The sequence below is a fragment of the Miniopterus natalensis genome, chromosome 5 (genome assembly GCF_054644295.1).
Source record: "Miniopterus natalensis isolate mMinNat1 chromosome 5, mMinNat1.hap1, whole genome shotgun sequence".
Classification (NCBI taxonomy): domain Eukaryota; kingdom Metazoa; phylum Chordata; class Mammalia; order Chiroptera; family Miniopteridae; genus Miniopterus; species Miniopterus natalensis.
The window spans coordinates 7406356-7427732 of record NC_142085.1 but is presented as its reverse complement, the minus strand read 5'-3'; the positions used below and the strand labels follow the sequence as shown (position 1 = coordinate 7427732).

The window sequence follows — 21377 nt, the reverse complement described above, 5'->3', positions numbered from 1 at the left end:
CTATGATCCAGGAGATCAGGGTTCGATTCCCAGTCAGGGCACATACCCGGGTTGCGGGCTCGATCCCCAGTCGGGGGCTTGCAGAGGGCAGGCGATCAATGACTCTTTCATCATTGATGTTTCTATCTCTCTCTCTCCCTCTCCCTTCCTCTCTCTGAAATCAATAAATATATATTTTTTAAAAATTTATTGATTTTAGAAAGAGAAACAGAAACATCAATTTGCTGTTCCACTTATTTATGCATTCATTAGTTGCTTCTTGTGTGTGCCCTGACTGGGGATCAAACCCGCAACATTTGCACTTCAGAACAACACTCTAATTAACTGAACTACGGGGCCAGGGAAGACCAACATTCTTTTTAAGGGTACATGGAGTATTCAACAAAATAGATCATATTTTGGGCATTAAACAAGCCTCGACAAATTTAAAATAATTGAAATCATTCAAGAGCGTTCTCTTTGACCACAACTAAATATAATTAGAAACCAATAACCGAACAATATCTGGAACATCTCCCAAATATTTGCAAATTGAACAACATACTTCTAAATAACCCATGGGTCAAAGAGGAAGCCACAAGGGAAATTAGAAAAGTATTTTGAATTGAATAAAAATAGAAACACCACATCTCAAAGTGTGTGGGACACGGCCTTGGCAGGTGTGGCTTAGCTGTTTGAATGTCCTCCCCTGCACCAGAAGGTCTCTGGTTCTGTTCTCCGTCAAGGCACATGTCCCCTGTGGCTCGATCCCCAGTAGGGGGCGTGCAGGAGGCAGCCCATCAATGTTTCTCTCCTTTCCTCTTTCTACAAATAAATTTTTAAAAAATCTTTAAAAAAAATTTGTGGGACACAGCCAAATCTGTGCTTACATGAAAATTTAAACATTAAACTAGAAAATAAGAAAAAATTTAAATCAGGAACCTAATCTTCCATCTTAAGAAACCAGAAAAAAAGAACAAAGCAAACCTAAAGCAAGCAAAGGAGGAAATAAGAAGGATTGGAGCAGAAACCAATGAAATCGAGAGCAGAAAAACAGCAGAGGAAAATCAGTGAAACCAAGAGCAGATTCTTTAAAAAGACCCCTAAAATCAGTAAGCCTCTAGACAGACACAGCAAGAAAAATTGTGCCTTGGGACTCCCCACTGGCTGCTCCCTCTGCCTGAAACGCTTTGCCGGGTTCCTTCCCTCCCAGGTGCCCTCCGGAGCCCTCTCCAGGCGACTCGATCAGGCGACTCAGGGCCTTCCTGCTCTCGGTACCTTTCTCCCTTCCGCTCTTTCATATCGCTCACTGCAACCTGTCATTTTCACTTCCGAAGCAGCACTTTGAATCTGTGGGCTTGTAGACTGTAATCAGATAACAGCTTTCTCCTTTCCCCCCACTGCCCCTTGGAACCTGCCCCATGAGCTACTTCTTTCGATGCCCCTCACTGCCTCTCACGTACTCGGGGAGGCCACAGAGCGATGTCTGCTCAATCTCTGGTATAAAAAGTCCTCTAGAAAAGAATAAAAATATTTAGTTTAGCCCTGGCCAGTGCCGCTCAGTGGTTAGGGCCTCTACCTGCGCGCTGAAGGGTCTCTGGTTTGATTCCCAGTCAAGGGCATGTGCCTGGGTTGCAGGTTCCATCCCAGCCCGGTTGGGGCGCATTTGGGAGGCAACCAACCTATGTGTCTGTCACATCGATGTCTCTCTCTCCCTCCCTCCCTTCCACTCTCTCTGAAAAATCAATGGAAAAAAATATCTTCAGGTGAGAATTAACAAGAACAACAACAAAATTAGTTTAAGAAAGAAGAAGAGTCCTCCAGGCCTGGCCGGGTGGCTCGGTGGGAGCGTCATTCCGTGAACCACAAGGTTGCAGTTGGATTCCCAGTCAGGGCACATTCCCAGGTTGCATGTTCAGTCCCTGGTCTGGGAACATGAGGGATCCATGATTCTCTCTCAAATTGATGTTTTTCCCCCCACCCCCTCTCTCTTCCTCTCTCTAAAATCAATAAACGCATCCTCAGGTGAAGATTCAAAGGAAAAAGTCCTTCAAACTAGTTATAAACTCAGTTTCTTCTCTCAGCCAGCTGAGACTGGCTTACCAGTGGGAGCTGGGAAATGGGCAGTGTGCCCACCTCTCAGAGCATTTCTTTCCTGCCTCCTTCGGTGTCCTGCCCTTCCCATCGCAGCCAGAGGCAGGCAAGTGAGAGGAAGAAAGGCTTACCCAGCACAGAGCCGAGGGCGTTCTGGCCCCTCTGGCTGTGGCGGGTGTTCAGATTGGCTTTTGCTCCTGTGGGATGCTCGTGGATCTGCATGGCCCCCAGTTGCTGGCTCTCTCTCGCCTGCACTCGGTACCACGGGCCTTGCCTTTGTCTGTGTGTCCAGTTGGCTGCAGCGCTCCACCACTTCCTGTAATCCTGGCCCTTTGGCAGCCACTCCATCCAAAGGTGGAGCTTGTTTCTACACTCTGGAATCTGGATTGACCTGGTGACGTGCCTTGGTCAGTAGAACACAGGTAAAAGCAGTCTTGTGCCAGCTCTTAGCCTTGACCTCAGGATGCCTTGTACACTCTGCTCTCAGGCCTGGAATCCTGCCAGCAAGCAAGCTCAGGCTAGTGTCCTGGATGACAAGACGTGTGGCCCAGGCACCTCTTGTTACCCTAGAGGCTGATCACAAACACGAGTGAGTGAGCCTTGCTGAAATTAAAAGAATTGCATACACAGGCCCAGTGCATACTGCTGATCCACAGAATCGCAGAATAATTTAAAGACACTGAGTTTGGGGATAGTTTGATACACAGCAATTAGCTAATTGATACAGTCTGTAAGAATCTATCTGTGCCAGCTGGATTTGGGTTCATAATGTACATGGCTTTATTTTAAAATTTTTGTGTCCTTATGGTTATTTTTAATATTTTTTAATTGATTTTAGAGAGAGAGGAAGGGAAAGAGAGAGAGAGAAACATTGATGTGAGAGAGAAACATCAATTGGCTGCCTCCTGCACGTGCCCCAACCAGGGATTGAACTCAAAACTTGGGCATATGCCCTTACTGGGAATCAAACTGGTGACCTTTCGGTGCACTGGACAATGCTCTACCAACTGAGCCACACTGGCCAGGGCTCCTTATGGTTATTTTTAAAAAGCCAAATAACAGGATATTATTATTTGTTTTGGGCTTCCATGCTGACTTTTTCTTGGCATAGGTTCTCTGACTCCAGCCTTGTGAAGTGGAGATTATTATCCTATTTTCACAGTTAACTGAGTCAAAAAATTAATAGATTTCTCCAAAGTCACCCAGCTAGCAAGAGGCAGGCTGGAATGTGAACCCGGACAATATGGTTCCTCCCCTGATGCTATTAAACACCATCTATTCTGTTCCTGTCACACTGACAAATGTTTCCTGGGATATATGTAAACCAGTTTGAGGAGCATCAGTTTAAAATAAGATATCTATATATTGTACCTCCAGCATGTGCCCCAACCAGGGAAGTTATTTTTATTGTTTTTAGTTATTTTTATTTATTTAAAAAAAAAATCTTTATTGATTTCAGAGAGAGGAAAGGAGAGGGAGAGAGAGAGAGAGAAACATCGATGATGAGAGAGTTATTGATCAGCTGCCTCCTGCATGCCGCCGACTGGGGACTGAGCCCGCAACCCCGGCATGTGTCCTGACCGGGAATCGAACCCTGATCTCCTGGATCCTAGATCGATGCTCAACCACTGAGCCAGGCCCGGCGGGGCAGGGAAGTTATTTTTAAATAATAGGCAGTACTCTCCAATATACAAAAAGCTCTTTCAAGTCAATAAGAAAAAGACTGACCACCAAAAGAAATTGGGCAAAGGACATAAACTATTTATAGGAAAAGAAATTCAAATGGTTTTTCAACCATTTGATTGAAATTGAAACATGTTCAATTTCACTCATAACTTATGAAATGTCAATTAAAAAAACAATGACAGTATTTTTCGCCCATCACATAGACAAAGATAAAAAAGCTTGCTAACACACTCAGTTGGCAGGGGCGGGGGAAGGGAATTGGTGCCGTCATACATTGTTGGGAGGGGACACTGGTATGACCTTTACACACAGCAATTTTACAACAGCTGCCAAAATTAAGTATTACACATTCTTCCGGCTAGCAATTCGACTTCAAAGACATACATCTACACTGCATATTTTTGAGAATCTTAAGGGAGCCTAGTACCGATAAGGACTAGCCCGGCCATCAGTCTAACCATAGACCATATGCAAGGAAATCATTGCAGTCTTGTGTGTTTTGGTAAAATATTGGAAATAACTCAATAGATGAATGGTTAAATAAAAGTACCATTTAGTCCTACAATAGAGGAAGTTAAAAGGAGAAAACTCTGTAAGTATTGGTTTCAAAATATTAAATCTAATAAAACAAGGCAGAGACCAGTGAGTATGGCATGCGACTATGTACTTTTCAGAAGTCTATACGAATGCACGCTTGCACATGAAGACACTGACTCTGGGAGCACAGAGGAGCCACATTTTGTGGACCTGGAAACTTCTACGATTGTGGTGGCTCTCTTTGGGGGGAAAAAAAAATGAAAAAAGTACAAATACAAAATTAGGCCCAGAGCCTGGGGAGGGACCTGAGCGAGTTAATTGCCCCTATCTGGGAAGATGCCCAAGAAACCAGTTCCAAATTTGGCTCCTGGGAGGTTGGCTGGGCGGCTGGGGGACAGGGGAAAACAAGGGGTGTGCTGTATCCCTTTGGGACTTGGCACATTTGTTATCTATTCAAGAGAAGGGATTCTGTTGTAAATTAATTGCAGTGTCAAACCAGTATAGTTCCTAAACAGCCAGGACAAACAGGACAGTAATTTCTCAAGAGAAAGGTGCATTTCTTTCTTAGAGATTGTCATTTTCAAAAGAAAAAAAGAGGACTCGTGCCTCTAGTGTGTGGTTTGAGCTAATACAAGAACAAATGTTTTCTAAATGCTAACAGCTTCTTTCTGTCTTATCTGGATCTTAAAACTGGTCTTAATCTTTATTTTTCATATACTGTTGATCTTCTTACAGCTCTTTCTTGTTCAGTTTTTATAGCCCCTTCTCTCATAGATACCCTGCCTTCTCTTATGAGAAAGTTTATGTGACGTTTTCCTCTTTTCTGTCTCTCTTTTCTCCGTGTTCTTTTTTAATTTTACTTTTCTTGTTGTCATTCATGTCCAAAGTCTTCCTCAAATATCTGGTGGTCCTTAACAGAACAGTCGTGTTTAAGGAAGAGCCACCAACAAGCTGATGGACCACTTCGTACTTTGGTGGGAACTAGTAGCCCTCACTCTCGGGCAGAGGTTTTCAACCTCTTTCATTTCAGGGCACATTGCTGATCTGACCAAAAAATAGGTATAATTTTAAAAATCCAATCTCTTACTTTAATTGACTTTAGCCTGAGATACTTTAATCAATACAGAAAATTTTTAAATGGGTGTGAAGGCCATACCCTTAACCCAGCAATTTTCTTTTTTGTTTTTATTGATTTTTGAGAGAGAGAGAGAGAGAGAGAGAGAGAGAGAGAGGTCATTTTGTTGTTCCACTTAATTGTGCATGTGTTGGTTGGTTCTTGCATGGCCTATAGGGACAACACTCTAACCAACTGAGCTACCCAGCCACGGCTAAAAGTAGGTATAATTTTAAGTAATTCACACATGATGGCTCTTGTTGTGTTGGCTGTTGTCATTTTTTTATTTGACAATCTAAGGAAAAAGAGGTCAGTGCCCCTGACTAAATAGTTAGGTATTGCATGTTTTAAAAATTCTTGCAGCTCACTGGTTGAAAATCACTGCTCTAAGGCAATGAGAGAGAACCCAGGTTTTTTCAAAATTTTGAATGATTCCCAAATGTCAATATCTGGAGGTATTTTTTCTTTCTTTTATATATACATGTATATATATGTATGTATATATATGTATATATAATCTTTTATTTATTTCACAGAGAGAGATAGAAGCATCAATGATGAGAGAATCTGACTGGCTGCCTCCTGCACGCCCCACGCTGGGGATCGAGCCAGCAACCCGGGCCTGTGCCCTGACTGGGAATCGAACTGCAGCCTCCTGGATCCTAGGTTGATGCTCAACTGCTAAGCCACGCCCAGCCAGGCTGTAGGTATTTTTTCTTGAAGGGATCAGTTTCCTCAGAGGTTCAGCCTGGGGGGGGGGGGGGTGCGGGGGGGGGGGGGGTGCGTAAAAGTGGACTGCCAGCCGTCTGAAAACTGGCAGGGGACAGGGGACTGGAGGTTCATGGCCTGAGATACAGACCCTTCACCAAAGGCCCCTATGTTCAGTGCGGAGCTCAGCTTTGCCCTTGGTTGGGCTTAGTGCCCCCAAGATCAGAATCTGCCTGGTTTGGTCCTTCCGCAGCCTTCTCCCAGCAGGATGGATTGGGCTGGGGAGTTGCCTGGTTACTGATTGTGGGGGGAGGAGAATGAACTGCAGGTACTGTATTTTAGTTTTAAACACTTCAAATCCATAATTCCACTGCACCTCTGCTTTCAAAGGGATCTGGGGCCTCCGTTCCATTCCTCCCGAAGTCTGTCCTGGGGAATCAGCTTGCTCTCGTTGCCACAGCTACTGCTCTCATCTCGAGGTTTTGCTTTCTCAGTTGGTGAAGTGTTATCATTCCTCTCTGTCAGTTTTCTGATTTCTTTTTTTTTTTTTAATTTTTAAAAATATGTTTTTATTGATCTCAGAGAGAGGACGGGAGAGATAGAAACATCAATGACGAGAGAAAAACACTGATCGGCTGCCTCTAGCACGCCCCCTACTGGGGATCGTGCCCTAAACCTGGGCATGTGGCCTGACCAGGAATCAAACCAAGATCTCCCGGTTCATGGGTTGATGCTCAACCACTGAGCCACGCTGGCTGGGCAAGAGTTCCTTCTTTTTTTATAGCTGCATGGTATTCCATTGTGTAAATGTACTGCCTCTTTTTTATCCACTCATCTCCTGATGGGCATTTGGGCTTTTTCCAGATCTTAGCTATTGTAAATAGTGCTGCCATGAATATAGGAGTGCATATATCCTTTCTGATTGGTGTTTTGGGAGTCTTAGAATATATTCACAGAAGTGGCATCACTGGGTCAAATGGCACTTCCATATTTAATTTTTTGAGGAAACTCCATACTGCTTTCCATAGTGGCTGCACCAATCTGCATTCCCACCAGCAGAGTACTAGTGTTCCTTTTTCTCCACACCCTCACCAGCAGTTGTTGTTTGTTGATTTATTGATGGTAACCATTCTGGCAGGTATGAGGTGATACTTCATTGTAGTTTTTATTTGTATCTCTCTAATGATTAGTGATGTTGAGCATTTTTTCATCTGTCTATTGGCCATCTGTATGTCCTCTTTGGAGAAGTGTCTGTTCAGGTCCTTTGCCCATTAAAAAATATATATTTCTATTGATTTTTGGAGGGAAAGGAAGGAATAGGGAGAAAAAGAGAGAAAGAGAGAGAGAAACATCAACGTGAGAGTGGAACATCAATCGGCTGCCTCAGACCCTACTGGGCATCAAGCCTGAAACCTAGACATGTGCCCTGACTACAAATCAAACCATGAACCTTTCAGTGCATAGGACAATGCTCAATCAACTGAGCCACACTGGCAGGGCCTTTTGCCCATTTTCTAATTGAATTGTTTGTTTTCCTGCTGTTAAGTTGTATGTGTTCTTTATATATTTTGGAAATTAACCCCCTATCAGATGTATCATTGGCGAATATCTTCTCCCATACAGTGGGTTCCCTTTTCATTTTGTTGGTTTCTTTTGCTGTGCAGAAGCCTTTTAGTTTGATGTAGTCCCATTTGCTTATTTTTTCCTGTGTTTCCCTTGCTCTTGGAGATATATCAGTGAAAATATTGCTGTGAGAGATGTCCCAAGTTTTACTGCCTATGTTTTCTTCCAGGGTTTATGACTTACATTTAAGTCTTTTATACATTTTGAGTTTATTCTTGTGTGTGATGTAAGTTGATGGTCTGGTTTCTTTTTCTTTTTTTTTTTTTTGCATGTGCCTGTCCAATTTTCCCAACACCATTTATTGAAGAGACTGTTTTCACTCCATTGTATGCTCTTGCTTCATTTGTCAAATATTAATTGACTGTAAGGGCATGGATTGATTTCTGGCATTTCTTTTCTGTTCCATTGGTCTATATGCCTGTTGCTGTGCCAGTAGCAGGCTGTTTTGATTACAATGGCTTTGTAGTATAGTTTGATATTTGGTATTGTGATCCCTCCAACTTTGTTCTTCTCCCTCAATATTGCTGATGCTGCCAGGCCAGACATGGCTCAGCGGTTGAGCATTAACCTATGATCCAGGAGATGGTGGTTCGATTCCTGCTCAAGGCACAGCCTGGGTTGTGGGCTTGATCCCCAGTCGGGAGAGTACAGGAGGCAGCCAATCAATGACTGTCTCATTATTGATGTTTCTATCTCTCTCTCTTCCTCTTCCTTCTTCTCTCTGAAATCAATAAAAATATATTTTAAAAAAAGATTGCTGAGGCTATTCAGGGTCTTTTTGTTCCAATATACATTTTTGAAACATTTGTTCTAGATGTAAGAAATATGACATTGGTATTTAAATAAGAATTGCGTTGAATCTGTAGATTGCTTTGGGTAGTATGAACATTTTAATGATGTTAATTCTTCCAATCCATGAACATGGTATATGCTTCCATTTGTTTGTATCTTCCTCTATTTCCTTCTTTAATGTGATATAATTTTCTTAGTACAGGTCTTTAACCTCCTTGGCTAAGTTTATTCATAAGTACTTTTGTTGTTGTTGTTGCAATAGTAAATGGGGTTGTTTTTTAGTTTCTCTTTCTAATAGTTCATTATTGGTGTATGAAAATTCCATTGACTTATGAATATTAATTTTGTATCCTGATATTTTGCTGAATTCATTTATTAGATCTAGTAGGGTTTTTTTGTATGTGGAGTCTTTAGGGTTCTCTATATACAATATCATGTCACCTGTGAAAAAAATGACAGTTTTACTTCCTCCTTTCCAATTTGGATGCCTTTTATTTCTTTTCCTTGTCTGATCACTGTGACTAGGACTTCCAGCATTATATTGAATAAGAGTGGTGAAAGTGGACATTCCTGTCTTGTTCCTGATCTTAGGAAAATGCTTTTAGTTTTTGCCTATTGAATATGATGTTGACTGTAGGTTTTTCATTTATGATCTTTATTATGTAAAGGTATGATCCCTCTATTCCCACTCTGCTGAGAGTTTTTTTCCTAAATAGGTGCTGGATTTTTTAAAAATGTATTTTTATTGAGAGAGAGAAAGGGAGAGGGAGAGAGAGAGAAACATCAATTGGCTGCCTCCTGCACACTCCTGACCAGGGACTGATACTGCAACCCGGGCATATGCCCTGATGGGAATTGAACTGGCACCTTTTTGGTGCACTGGATGATGCCCAACTAAGCCACATCGGCCAGGGCAGGTGCTGGATTTTATCTAATGCTTTGTCTGCATCTATTGATATGATCATGTGATTTTTTTTTCTTTATTCTTTAATTCTCACCTGAGGATATTATTTCCATTGCTTTTAAGAGAGAGTGGACAGGGGCAGAGGGGAGAGAGAGAGAGGGGGAGGGAGGGAGGGAGAGAAACATCGATGTGAGAGAGACACACTTATTGCTTGTCTCCCACACATGCCCTGACCAGGGCCAGGGATCGAGACCACAACCGAGGTATGTGGCCTTGGCTGGAATTGAACCTGGGACCCTTCAGTCCACAGGTTGATGCTCTAACCACTGAGCAAAACCAGCTAGGGCTGATCAGGTGATTTTTATCTTTCATGTTGTTTTTGTGATGTATCACATTTATTGATTTGTGAATATTGTACCAACTTTGTATCCCTGGAATAAATCCCATTTGATCATGGTGTATGATCTTTTTAATGTATTGCTGGATCCAATTTGCTTATATTTTTTTGACAATTTTAGTATCTATGTTCATCAGGGATATTAGCTTATAATTTCTTTCTTTGTAGTGTCTTTATCTGGTTTTGCAGTTAGGATAATGTTGGCCTTGTAAAAGAGCTTGGAAGTTGCACTGGCTGGTATGGCTCTGTGGTTGGAGTGTCAGCCTGCACACTGAAGGGTTGTGGCTTCAATTCCCTGTCAAGGGAACATACCTGGGTTGCAGGTTCAATCCTTGACCAGGTCGCGGATTATGCAGGAGGCAACCAATCAATGTGTCTCTCCCACTCTGATGTCTCTCTCTCTCTCTCTCTCTCCCCTTTCCTCCCTCCCTTCCTCCCTCCCGCCCTCCCTTCTATTCTCTCTGAAAATAAAATTAATGGAAATAAATATCCTCAGGTGAGGATTAACAACAACAGAAAAAAGGAGCTTGGAATTCTCCCTTCCTCTTGAATTTTTTGAAATAGTTTGAGAAGGATGAGAAGGACTACTTTTGTAAACATTTTATTTAGTATGAATTAATTCATTAATGCATTAAAAAATATTTGCAGTCATGGCCAGTGTGGCTCAGTTGGTTGGGCATTGTCTTATGCACCGAAAGGTTGATAGTTCAATTCCTAGTCATGGCACATGCCCAGGTCATGGGCTTGACTCCCAGTTGGGGGTGTGCAGGAGGCAGCTAATCTTTGTTTCATTCTCGCATTGGTGTTTCTGTCTCTCCCTCTCCCTTCCTCTCTCTGAAATCAATAAAATCATATATTTTTTAAAAAAGGATAAAAAAGAAAACAAGATGTGGTTGTCACAAGGTACTTTTATTTACTTGCAGTGAGTACAAGAGATGGGATTCACATCCAAAGCTCTGCCTCCTGGAAGGGAGGCCTATTCATTACTTATATACACTATTTCATTAATTACATGTTGATTTCTTATTTGCAATTGGCTACACTTATCAAGTTGGGTTCCTGTCAAGGTTATTCTGTATACACCTGGTCTGCAAAATACTGTGCTACATTTGAACACTTAGCAAGAATACTATTTGGTAATAATGGTCCAGACCTTGAGACCCTTGTCCTATCTAACACTTCTATCATTACCCACTTGTCTTTCTCCCAAGGTAGGGAAATGTAAAAACACCTGGGCGCCATACCAAAATACAATTTGAAAGATTGTTTCTGAAAGTACATGACTCTAAAAATTGACTAATGAATCATTTAGCAGTTCATCTGGTTTCTAATTCTTTGCTCTAAACAAAAATAAAAGATAATCTAATTGACTTGTGAGCTTCAATATCATTAAAAATAATTTTAATGTTGGCTCATTGTGATTTTCAGCATATAATTCAGAAGGAGTTCAAAGAAGTGTGTGTCATTGCTATAATAAAAGGGTTTCTGAGTTTCCAAGATGGTAGTGGAGTAGGTAGAAGCTGCACTGACACTCTCCCAGGACCAAACTGAAATTACAACTAAATATTAAAAAACCATCCCAAAAAATCAACTGTAGGCTAGCTGCAGAGAACCCTCATAACCAAGGACCTAAAGTGGAGACCACACAGAGTCTGGTAGGAAGTGCAGAGGCATGAGAGGGCTGGCTGGGCTCCCACAGGCAGCCCCTGAAGGTCCAGAGAGATATCTCAGTTGTGGGAATTTCTCACTGAGAACTCTGGGGTCTAAACCCCAAGCTGGGCTTCCCAGCCCAGAGCATCAGAACTGAGAAAGTGCTCACATAACATCTGACAGTGAAAAGCAGCAGGGTTCCTGTCTGCCAGGGGGAGAAAGCTGGAAATGCAGGCACCCTCTTAAAGGGCCAGCACACAAAATTTCGGATGCAGCCATTCTCCATGGGCTCCAGCAGAGGGAGTGCAGAGTTGACGAGAGCTGTGAGAGGAGAATCTAGGGTTGGTGGCTCTGGGTTGGAGTTCAGGTTCCTGTCCTGAGTCATTCCCCTACACTGCAAGGGACGTCTTTCTCAGGCAGACCTTTCACATCCAGGCAGCTTTTGCCTTAGATGGGGGAAGCAATTGCTCCACCTGTAGAGTTTATGCCTTGTTGAGGTCTACATCCTGAAGCTCATTAAAAGACTGAGAATAACAATCAGCCTGCAGGCAAAGATGGATCTCTGGATGCTTTGAGTCTTTGCCTGATCTGCTTCTGGACACATGGCTTGGAAAAGCAGACCTTGGTGCTCATCTTGGTCCTTTCCAAAAGCACCCAGCCCCAGAAGAGAGAGACACAAACTGTGGATTGCTTAAAGCTCCAAACAGGGTACTCAGGGCCGGTCACAAGCAGCATCTGACATTGGCCTGCACCAGAGACCATCCAAAAATACTGGCAGCCCTAGCAGATCTACCTAATACATAGAAACAAACCCAAACAGGCATCATTCCAAACAGGCATCCAAAATGAAGAGACAAAAACACAAGCCCCAAATCAAAAAGAACAAGAGCATTATCCAGAAGAAGAGCTAAATGAAATGGAGATACGGAACTTATCAGATATAGAGTTCAGAATAATGATTGTAAGGATGCTCAGCAGCATGAGAAATGATATGGAAACTATAAAGGAAATTAAGAATGACATAGCAGTAATAAAGAACATATTAGAAGGAATAAACAGCAGATTAGAGGAAGCTGAAGATCAGATTAGTGAATTAGAAGACAAAATAGAAAAACGCACTCAATCAGAGAACCAAAAAGAAAAAACCAATTCCAAAACAGGAGGACAGCTTAAGGAAGCTGTGGGACAACATGAGATATAACAATATTCGCATTGTACCAGAAGGTAAAGAAAGTGACCAAGGGGTAGAGAACCTATTTGGAGAAATAATGGCAGAAAACTTCCCTAACTTGGTGAAGGAAAAAGTCACACAAGTTCAGGAGTCACAGAGAGTCCCAAGCAAGAAGAACCCAAAGAGGCCCACACGCAGACACATCATAACTAAAATGCCAAAAATTCAAGGCAAAGGCAGCAAGAGAAAAACAATCTGTTACCTACAAAGAAGCTCCCAGAAGTCTGTCAGCTGACTGATCATCAGAAACTCTACAAGGCAGAAAGGGATGGCATGAAGTATTCAAAGTAATGCAAAAGAAGGATCTGAAACCAAGAGTACTCTATCTAGCAAGGCTATCATTCAAAATAGATGGTGAAATAAAGAGCTTCCCAGATTTAAAAAAAAAAAAAAAAGGCTAAAGGAGTTTATCAACACTAAACCAGCATTGCAAGAAATGTTAAAGGGACTATTGTAACAATAAGTAGAATGCTTGATGGGGCTCCCCCATGAGGCCGTCTGGGCCAGGGTTTTTGTTTGCTGGGAGTTTTTTGATTACTGTTTCGATTTCATCAGTTGTTGTTGGCCTATTGTGGTTTTCTGATTTTTCCTGATTCAGTTTTACATGATCTCACTCATATGTGAAATCTAATGAACAGAATAGACTGATGAAGAAAATAGATCCAGTGACATAGAAGCATGGAACAGAGTGACGAATCTCACAGGGAAGGTAGGTGGGTGGGAAGAGATTAACCAAAGAACTATATGCATATTATGCATAACCCATGGACACACACAATAGTGTGGCACCTGGCCAGCGTGGCTCAGTGGTTGAGCATCGACCTATGATCCAGGAGATAGAGGTTCAATTCCAGGTCAGGGCATATGCCTGGGCTGCGGGCTCAGTCCCCAGCAGGGGGCATGCCAGTTGATGATTCTCCCTCATCACTTATGTTTCTCTCTCTCTCCCCCTCTACCTTCCTCTCTCTGAAATCAATAAAAACATAGTTTAGCCCAGGCAGGCGATCAGGGTTCAATTCCCAGTCAGGGCACAGGCCCGGATTGCGGGCTGCAGCCGATCAATGACTCTCTCATCATTGATGTTTCTATCTCTCTCTCTCCCTCTCATTTCCTCTCTCTGAAATCAATAAAGATATATAAAAAACAAAGAAACAAACAAAAAAACATAGTTTAAAAAATAGTGTGGTGAAAGCCTGGGGCAGCTGCGAGTCGGGGGTAGAAGGGGTCAAGGGGAATAAAAGGGGACATTTGTAATACTTTCAACAATAAAGACAAATTAAAAAATAAAACCAAAAAAAAGATTTCCATTTCTAATTACTTATATAAACTAGGACTATCAGTTCAGTTCTTTTTAAAAATATATATATTTTCATTGATTTTTAGAGAGGGAGAGGGAGAGAGAAACATCAGTGTAAAAAGGAAACGTTGATTGGCTGCAGCCGGCAGGCTTCTACTGGGGATTGAGCCAGGAGCCTGGGCATGTGCCCTGAATGGGAATCGAACCTGTGACCTCTTGGTGAATGGGACCATGCCCAACCAACTGAGCCACACCGGCGAGGGCATTTCAGTTCTTACTTTAATGAAAAGAAAAAATAGAAAGAGAATTAATTACTGAGTACTGTCTTATTCCAGCAAGGTGATTTAATGATACATAAGCTAGCTACAACCCCATTAAAACATGTATTGCAAATAAAATTTTAGATTTATATTTATTAATTATGTACCAAAATTTATAATGTAGTTATGAAATTTTGATCAATTTGTGATACTCCTAATAGTTCAATCCAGAAGAAGATTTTAAACATTTAGTGCTATGATTAGAAGTTCCAGTCAAGATTGAGGTGTAGGTAATCCTTCCACAACCACACCAAAATTACAATTAAACTACAGAAAAACCATCATTCAGAACTTCCTGAAACCAAGCTGAACAGAAGTCCTACAACTAAGGGTATAAATAAATTTAAAATTGATTTAGGCATCATAAGAGCTACATTTTGGCCATCTTAAGTTGATATCACTTCTAGTTAAATCTTCCCGCTTCTGTAAGTACTTGCAAGTAAAGGCTTCCTATTAATTGTATATCTGCAGAAGTATTAACAGGGGCTGGAGGCTGGGAGTTTCTGGCCTTAGAAACGTGATTTCCCATGTTGATTTTAGTTTCATTTTGGGATCTGTAGAGTCTGAACAAATTTCTAGGGATATTGTGTAGTGGATTGAAAGAGTGCTGTTTGTGGGTTGAGCTCTAAGGGGCTGTCACCTCTTGTGTCATCTCTAACCTTCTTATGTGTCTTGGTTCTCCTTAGCTGTCTAATACAACCAGGAGGACTCAGAGCGCTAGGTAACCAACCTTTATTTGAGTATCCCTGGACAAGTCAATTTATGGCATACCCTCTGACACCTCCAGATTCTTAGTTACCTAAAAGTGCCCAATATTCAAGCTTGAGGGAGAAACTGCCCCCTTATCTTCGGGATGAGTTCAGGCTCTACTTATACAGTAAAAAGTTTTGTTTAGACCCTCAGAAAGCAATCCCTATAGAAAAGCCAAAGTTAAAAATCAGCCATCCATTTTTTCCCTCCTGTCCTTAGTTATCTTGACCCTTATCTATAGCCTAAGTTCTCTCAACCTTTAACCTTTAGCTCCACCTCAAGGATTAAAAAAATAAAATACTGTAAAAAAGAAGGATTTCTTACCCTTTGGGGCAACATGGATGGAACTGGAGAGTATTATGCTAAGCGAAATAAGCCAGTGAAATAAGCCAGTCAGAGAAAGACAAGTACCACATGTCTTATTATATTCCACACACACATATGTATGTGTGGAATCTAATAAACAAAATAAACCAATGAACAAAATAGATCCAGAAACTCAGAAGCAGGGAACAGACTGAGGGATCTCAGAGGGAAGGTGGGGGTGGGTAGGGAGAGATTAACCAAAGAACTTATATGCATATATGCATAACCCATGGACATAGGCATTGGTATGGGGAAGGCCTGGGGGGGCGGTATTTGGGGTGGAGGGGATCAATGGGGGGAAAGGGGGACATCTGTAATACTTTCAACAATAAAGATAAATTAAAAAATAAATAAAATAAAATAAGCTCAAAGAAAGTCAGCCTGAATTTAACTCTGAACATAAAGGAAGGAAGAAAAGGGAAGAAAAGAATAGCCTTCCAGCAAAAGGCAAGGGCCTCTCTCTCCAGTGGAACTAGTCACCTGGCAGGAGAGAGCTGTGGGGAAGGGCCTTGTGTGATTTTACAGTGTTCCTGGGCGCATGGACATTGTATTGTAGTCAGTGGGGCGCCTCATGCAAACTTCTCCAGTGACCACCCTATCCTGTCACGGGAGTCTTCAAGCACCGAGCACCCTAAGGACTCTTAAATGCTTGTCCCATGCCCACACAGTGTGGTAATCCGTAGAGAAAGAGAGAAACCCATGGCTGGACAAAAAGATTTAAGGAGGAAGAAAACAGGTCCTTCAAGCTAAGGTGGTGAGAACAACAGGCTTACCAGTGACGAAACAATCCAAGTCACAGCACCAAAGACGTTACGGGCGAAGCTGAAAGTTACGGAGGCAAAAGAAGGGCCCTTTGGGGCTTAGAAGAGGAAAGACAAGGGTAATGCACCTGGGGTGGAGGGGAGAAGAGGGGAAAGGCAAGGCACAGACGTGCTCCAGGGTTGCCACCCGGAGGTCCCATCTGGGGTGCCAGAAGACGTTATCAGAAAGGGGACCTGGGGCTGGCCGGTAGTGTGTAGGTTCTTGATTTTGTGCGGGGAAAGATTTCACAGTAAGAGTCCAGGTGAGTTTTAGAGAACATTTATCAAAACTGGGGACAGTGAAACAAGGACAGGCCTAGGATAGAAGAATTAACAGGAGAGGGACTAGGTGAGGAAATGAGCCTAGGCTGGGCTGCTCTGGCTCACTAAGATGTCTGAGAAAAAGGGGGCCTTGGGGACAGGTTCAGGGGGTTAGCCTGGGATGAGCTGCCACTGCCCGTTGCTCCCTGGCTGCAAGCCTTGTGGGGTCCTTTAGAGTTTAGAAGATGCGAGCCTGTGGGGGAAGCAGAGGGGGAAGGGGAAGGGGAAGGGAAAGGCAGGGCATGCTCCTAGGAGGGAGAGAGCAAGGAGTTTAAAGACTGGGAGTTTAGGGGAGATCTCAGGGGAGGATCTCAACAGAATATTCATCAGTTTTATGCTGATGAGCCAAAGTGAGACTTATTCCCTTAACTTCATCTGGCCTTGGATGTGGTTGCAAATGGAAATAATTGGATTTCTGATACCTGTCTCCCTGAGTAGGGTGATTTAAGCTATTTACCCTCTGGCTGGGGAGAAGTGGGTACTCTTAAGTGTCCCTGGTTTAGGGGAGACAGGATTTCCTGGATGGCTGCAAGTGCTTAGCATCTTGATTTTCTAGATGGCTGCACACTGCTTCGCCCTTTAACCATCTGTCTCAGTTTCCCTGTTCTGCTTGTCCTGGCTTACTAGCCTGTCTTATTAGGAGAGTGGGTTCTTTCTGAAGGCTATGGGAAAAAAGCCTATTCTGTGCCTCTCCCCTAGTTTCTGGTGGTTTGCTGGCAATCTTTGGCTTTCCTTAGCTTGTAAACGCATCAACACTATCTTTGCCTTCATGTTCACATGATGTTCTCATCATATGCAGGCCTGTGTCCAAATTGCCTTTTTAAAATAAGGACATCAGTCATATTGGATTAGAGGTCCACCTCCCTGCAGTATCACCTCATTATTTTTTTTTAAAGAACAATTTATTGATTTTTAGAGAGAGAGTAAGGGAGAGGGAGAGAGAGAAACATTGATGTGACAACGTGACATCAATCAGCTGCCTCCCACATGCCTCCTACTGGGAATCAAGCCTGAAACCCGGGCATGTGCCCTGATCAGAAATCAAACTGGTAACCTTTTGGTGCATAGGGTGACGCCCAACCAACTGAGCCACACTGGTCAGAGCAGTATCACCTCATCTTAATTTAACCAATTACTTCTACAACAACTCTATTTTCAAATGCTGAGGTACTAGGGGTTAGGACTTCAATATTTGAATTTGGGGGGACACAATTAAACCCATAACTGCTGGTTATATTGGGGTTGAGAGAAATGGAGCAAGTAGAGCCAAATGTTGTCAAATGGGGCGTCAGGGTGAAGAGGACACCAGAGCTCTTGATACTGCTCTTAAATGTTTTCAGCAAGTTTGAAATTACTTCAAAAATTTAAAAACATTCAATAAGGTTCTAGGTTTATGTATTGCACAAGATCTTGGTGCTGAACCTACCATGGAAAAGGAACTGTAGGAGATGATAAAAGTGTTTGGATAGACTTATTGCAAATTTGCCTGAGACGTAAGTGAGGGTTTCAGAAGCTAACACAATATATTTACATAGCACTTCATAATTTACAAAAAATAACCCTTATTTCACATTTGTCTTTCATAACAATTCTGTGAGGCAAGAAGTTTCCTCAATTTTATAAAAAACTTAAAAAAAAAAAAAAAAATGTCCAGCATGGCTGGCATAGCTCAGCGGTGGAGCATAAACCTAGGATCCAGGAGATCGAGGTTCGATTCCCAGTCAGAGCACATGCCCGGGTTCCCGGCTTGATCTCCAGTCGGGGGTGTGCGGGAGGCAGCCGATCAATGACTCTCTCATCATTGATGTTTCTATCTCTCTCTCTCCCTCTCCCTTCCTCTCTCTGAAATCAATAAAGATATATATTTTTTAAATGTCCTTATTGATTTCAGAGAGAGGAAGAGAGAGATAGAAACATCAATGACCAGGAATTGAACCTTGATTTTCACATAGGCTGATGCTCAACAGCTGAGCCACACCAGCCACGCTATAAAAAACTTAAAAGTTCAGCTGATGTGCCCAAGGTGACAGTCACATGACTGTTAAATTGAAGCATATTAAAATTTTTAAGTTTATTTATAAGAACAAATATCCATTTGAATGGGCATCACCAAACCAGAAGTGGTCATGAGTGGCCAGAGAAAGTGTGAAAGCAGAGAAAAGGAAATTATTTGATTGGTTATAGCATAAAGGCTGGTTGAGGCATTGACAGCTTAGATTTTGGTTTGCTTAAGTAGACCACCACGGCATTACTGTCAAAGAACAAAAATTCAACAAAGTAAATTTAAAGATCTAATTGGCCTCATTTAGTGATTCATGAATCAGGCAGCATCCCATCTAGTAAATAGAACCCCCTCCCCCCAGCTGGACAAATGTAAGGTTTTTATAGGTAGAAATGGGGGGAGGGGGAACAAGGAAGTTAAAGGAGTGGGTTATTTCAGGCATGTCACTTTCTCCGGCTTAGGGGAAAGGAGGGGGTCTCATCAGTTAGATTACTTTACTAGTTTGACTAGGAAATTCCAGACTGATTCATTTAAAATTCCATTGCTGGGAGAGGCTGAAACTGCAGTTAGGTTAGGTATTAAGACTTGGTGGGGATTAGCAAAAGTTACTCCATTTTGGGTCTGTTTTTAATAAGAGCTATCTTAATCTAATGGTCTCTTTGATTAATTTAACACAACTAATAAATGATTAGTTTGGATCTTTATCTAGTTTTTTCAGACCTATAATGTGAATTCCTGTGGTGGCAGCAAAGGATAATATGAGTTGGCTCTGAACAAAATTGTGACATCCTTTGTATTGTTTAGGGTCAACAAAATCTACCCAAGTTGACCCTATCAAGGTCAAAATGAAGTTTAGGTAAGAGACTCTAAGGGCTCCAGGTATGAAGTCCACTACCACATGCCACTTCCTTGGCTGTCCACGCCACCACCACTTATCCCAGGAGCCCCAGGACTCCACAGGGGCCTCGTTTTCCCTCATGGACCTTCAGTTCAGTGCCTGGGGAACAGGATTCAGAAAAAGCCTTCAACTCTTGCTCTAAGACATTTCCCACCAGCAACTCAGACCAAGATCTCCCACGGAAAAATCTCACTCTTCCTTATTATTGCTAGTAATTCCCAATCATACACTCTCACCCTGCTGACCAATCATGGTCTTTCTTTCTTCTTCTTTTTTTATTATTTTTTATTTATAAACCTCACCTTGGGCTCCTGCACCTCTTGCTCCCACTTGTCTCAGTTAAGAGAGTCTCACCCTGGCAGGCCAGTGTGGCTCAGTTGGTTGAACATGGTCCCATGCACCAAAAGGTTCAATTCCCAGTCAGGGCACATGCCTGGGTTGTGGGTTCAATTCCCAATAGGGAGTATGCAGGAGGCAGCTGAACCATGTTTCTCTCATCAATGTTTCTATCCCTCTCTTTTCCTCTCTCTCTAAAAATCAATAAAAACATATTTTTTATTTTTTTTAAAAAAGAGTCCCACCCAGGCTCGCTGTCCCTCCCAGGAGCATGCCCGTGCCTTTCCCTTCCTCTTCTCCTTCCCTACAAACATACGTCTTCTAAACTCTAAGGGACCCTCAAGGGTTGCAACCAGGGGACAATGGGCAGCAGCAGCTCATCCCAGGCTAACCCCCTGAACCAGTCCCCAAGGCCCCCTTTTCTCTGACTTACCAGTGAGCCAACACAGCCCTGTATAGGCTCATTTCTTTCCTGTAACATTTCTAGGGAGCCAAAGTAGCCCAGCCCAGGCTCTCCTGTTTCTACTTTTAACCTAAGCCCTTCCTGTTCCACTGTCCTCAGCTTTAATAAATATACTCTCAAAAAAGAGAGTCCCACCCCACTCCTGACCACCCATTGTTAAGCTGAAATGGACTTTAGATTTTTAAAAATTACTTTAAATGTGGAATAAAAACTACAAAAAGTTGAGTTCTCTCAGTAGGACTTTATTTATTTTTTAAAATATATCTTTATTGATTTCAGAGAGAGGAAGGGAGAGAGAGAGAGAGAAACATCAATGATGAAAGGACGTCATTGGTCGGCTGCCTCCTGCACGCCCCCTACTGGGGATGGAGCCCCGCATCCCAGCCATGTGCCCTGACCCGGAATCGAACCTCGATCTCCTGGATCCTAGGTCGGTGCTCACCTGCTGAGCCACGCCCGGCCAGGCAGACTTTAGATTCTTGACTGCAGCAGTTCCCAGTAGCATACCAGATCATTCACGTTGCATTGCATGATTGATTATATGATTGTTGCAAAGGCTCAGAGGCTCTACTTTCCTGTCTCCCTGCCTCCCTGCCTCCCTCCCTCTCTCTCTCTCTGGAATTAGGGTCATGCCAGGCAGGTGCAGGACTTGAAGCCACCATGCCCCTTAATCCTGGCATTGCTGAGCCAGGGCTTCCATCTCCGCCTCCCAGACCCAGTTAGCTGTCAGACTGTAGGTTAGGATGGCAGAGGAGGGTGATGTGGGCGGGGAGGATGTGTTCCTGGCTTTTGCCCAGGGCCCTTCTCCTCTCAGGGGTCCCCTCCGTCGGGCCTTAGACAAGGCCTTCATTATATTCCTGGTCCTCTTTCTGACACTACTGATGCTGGAGGCTCTTTATAAGCTCCTGTGGCTGCTACCATGGGCAAAGTTTGGGGACTGGCTCCTGGGAACACCTTGGAATGAGGAGGAGCTGGAATTGTGACCACCTTCTCTACAAACATCCTCTTACCCTGCCAAGGAGGTGAGAGGGGAGATGGGGGGGGAGTGGGACTCTTGGGGGCTGTGGAGGGGACACTTGGGTAGCTTAGAGCAGGTGTCTAAAATTTCT

The 21377-nt window shown here is 42.9% G+C and overlaps 1 protein-coding gene across 1 annotated transcript; it reads left to right on the top strand.

Moving 5' to 3' along the window:
* The first annotated feature begins 21011 nt into the window (after positions 1–21011).
* Positions 21012–21251, top strand: SMIM40 (small integral membrane protein 40). Its single transcript, XM_087817087.1, has one exon. It carries the CDS (start codon positions 21012–21014, stop codon positions 21249–21251), a length of 240 nt encoding a protein of 79 aa, XP_087673213.1.
* The last annotated feature ends 126 nt before the right edge of the window (positions 21252–21377 follow it).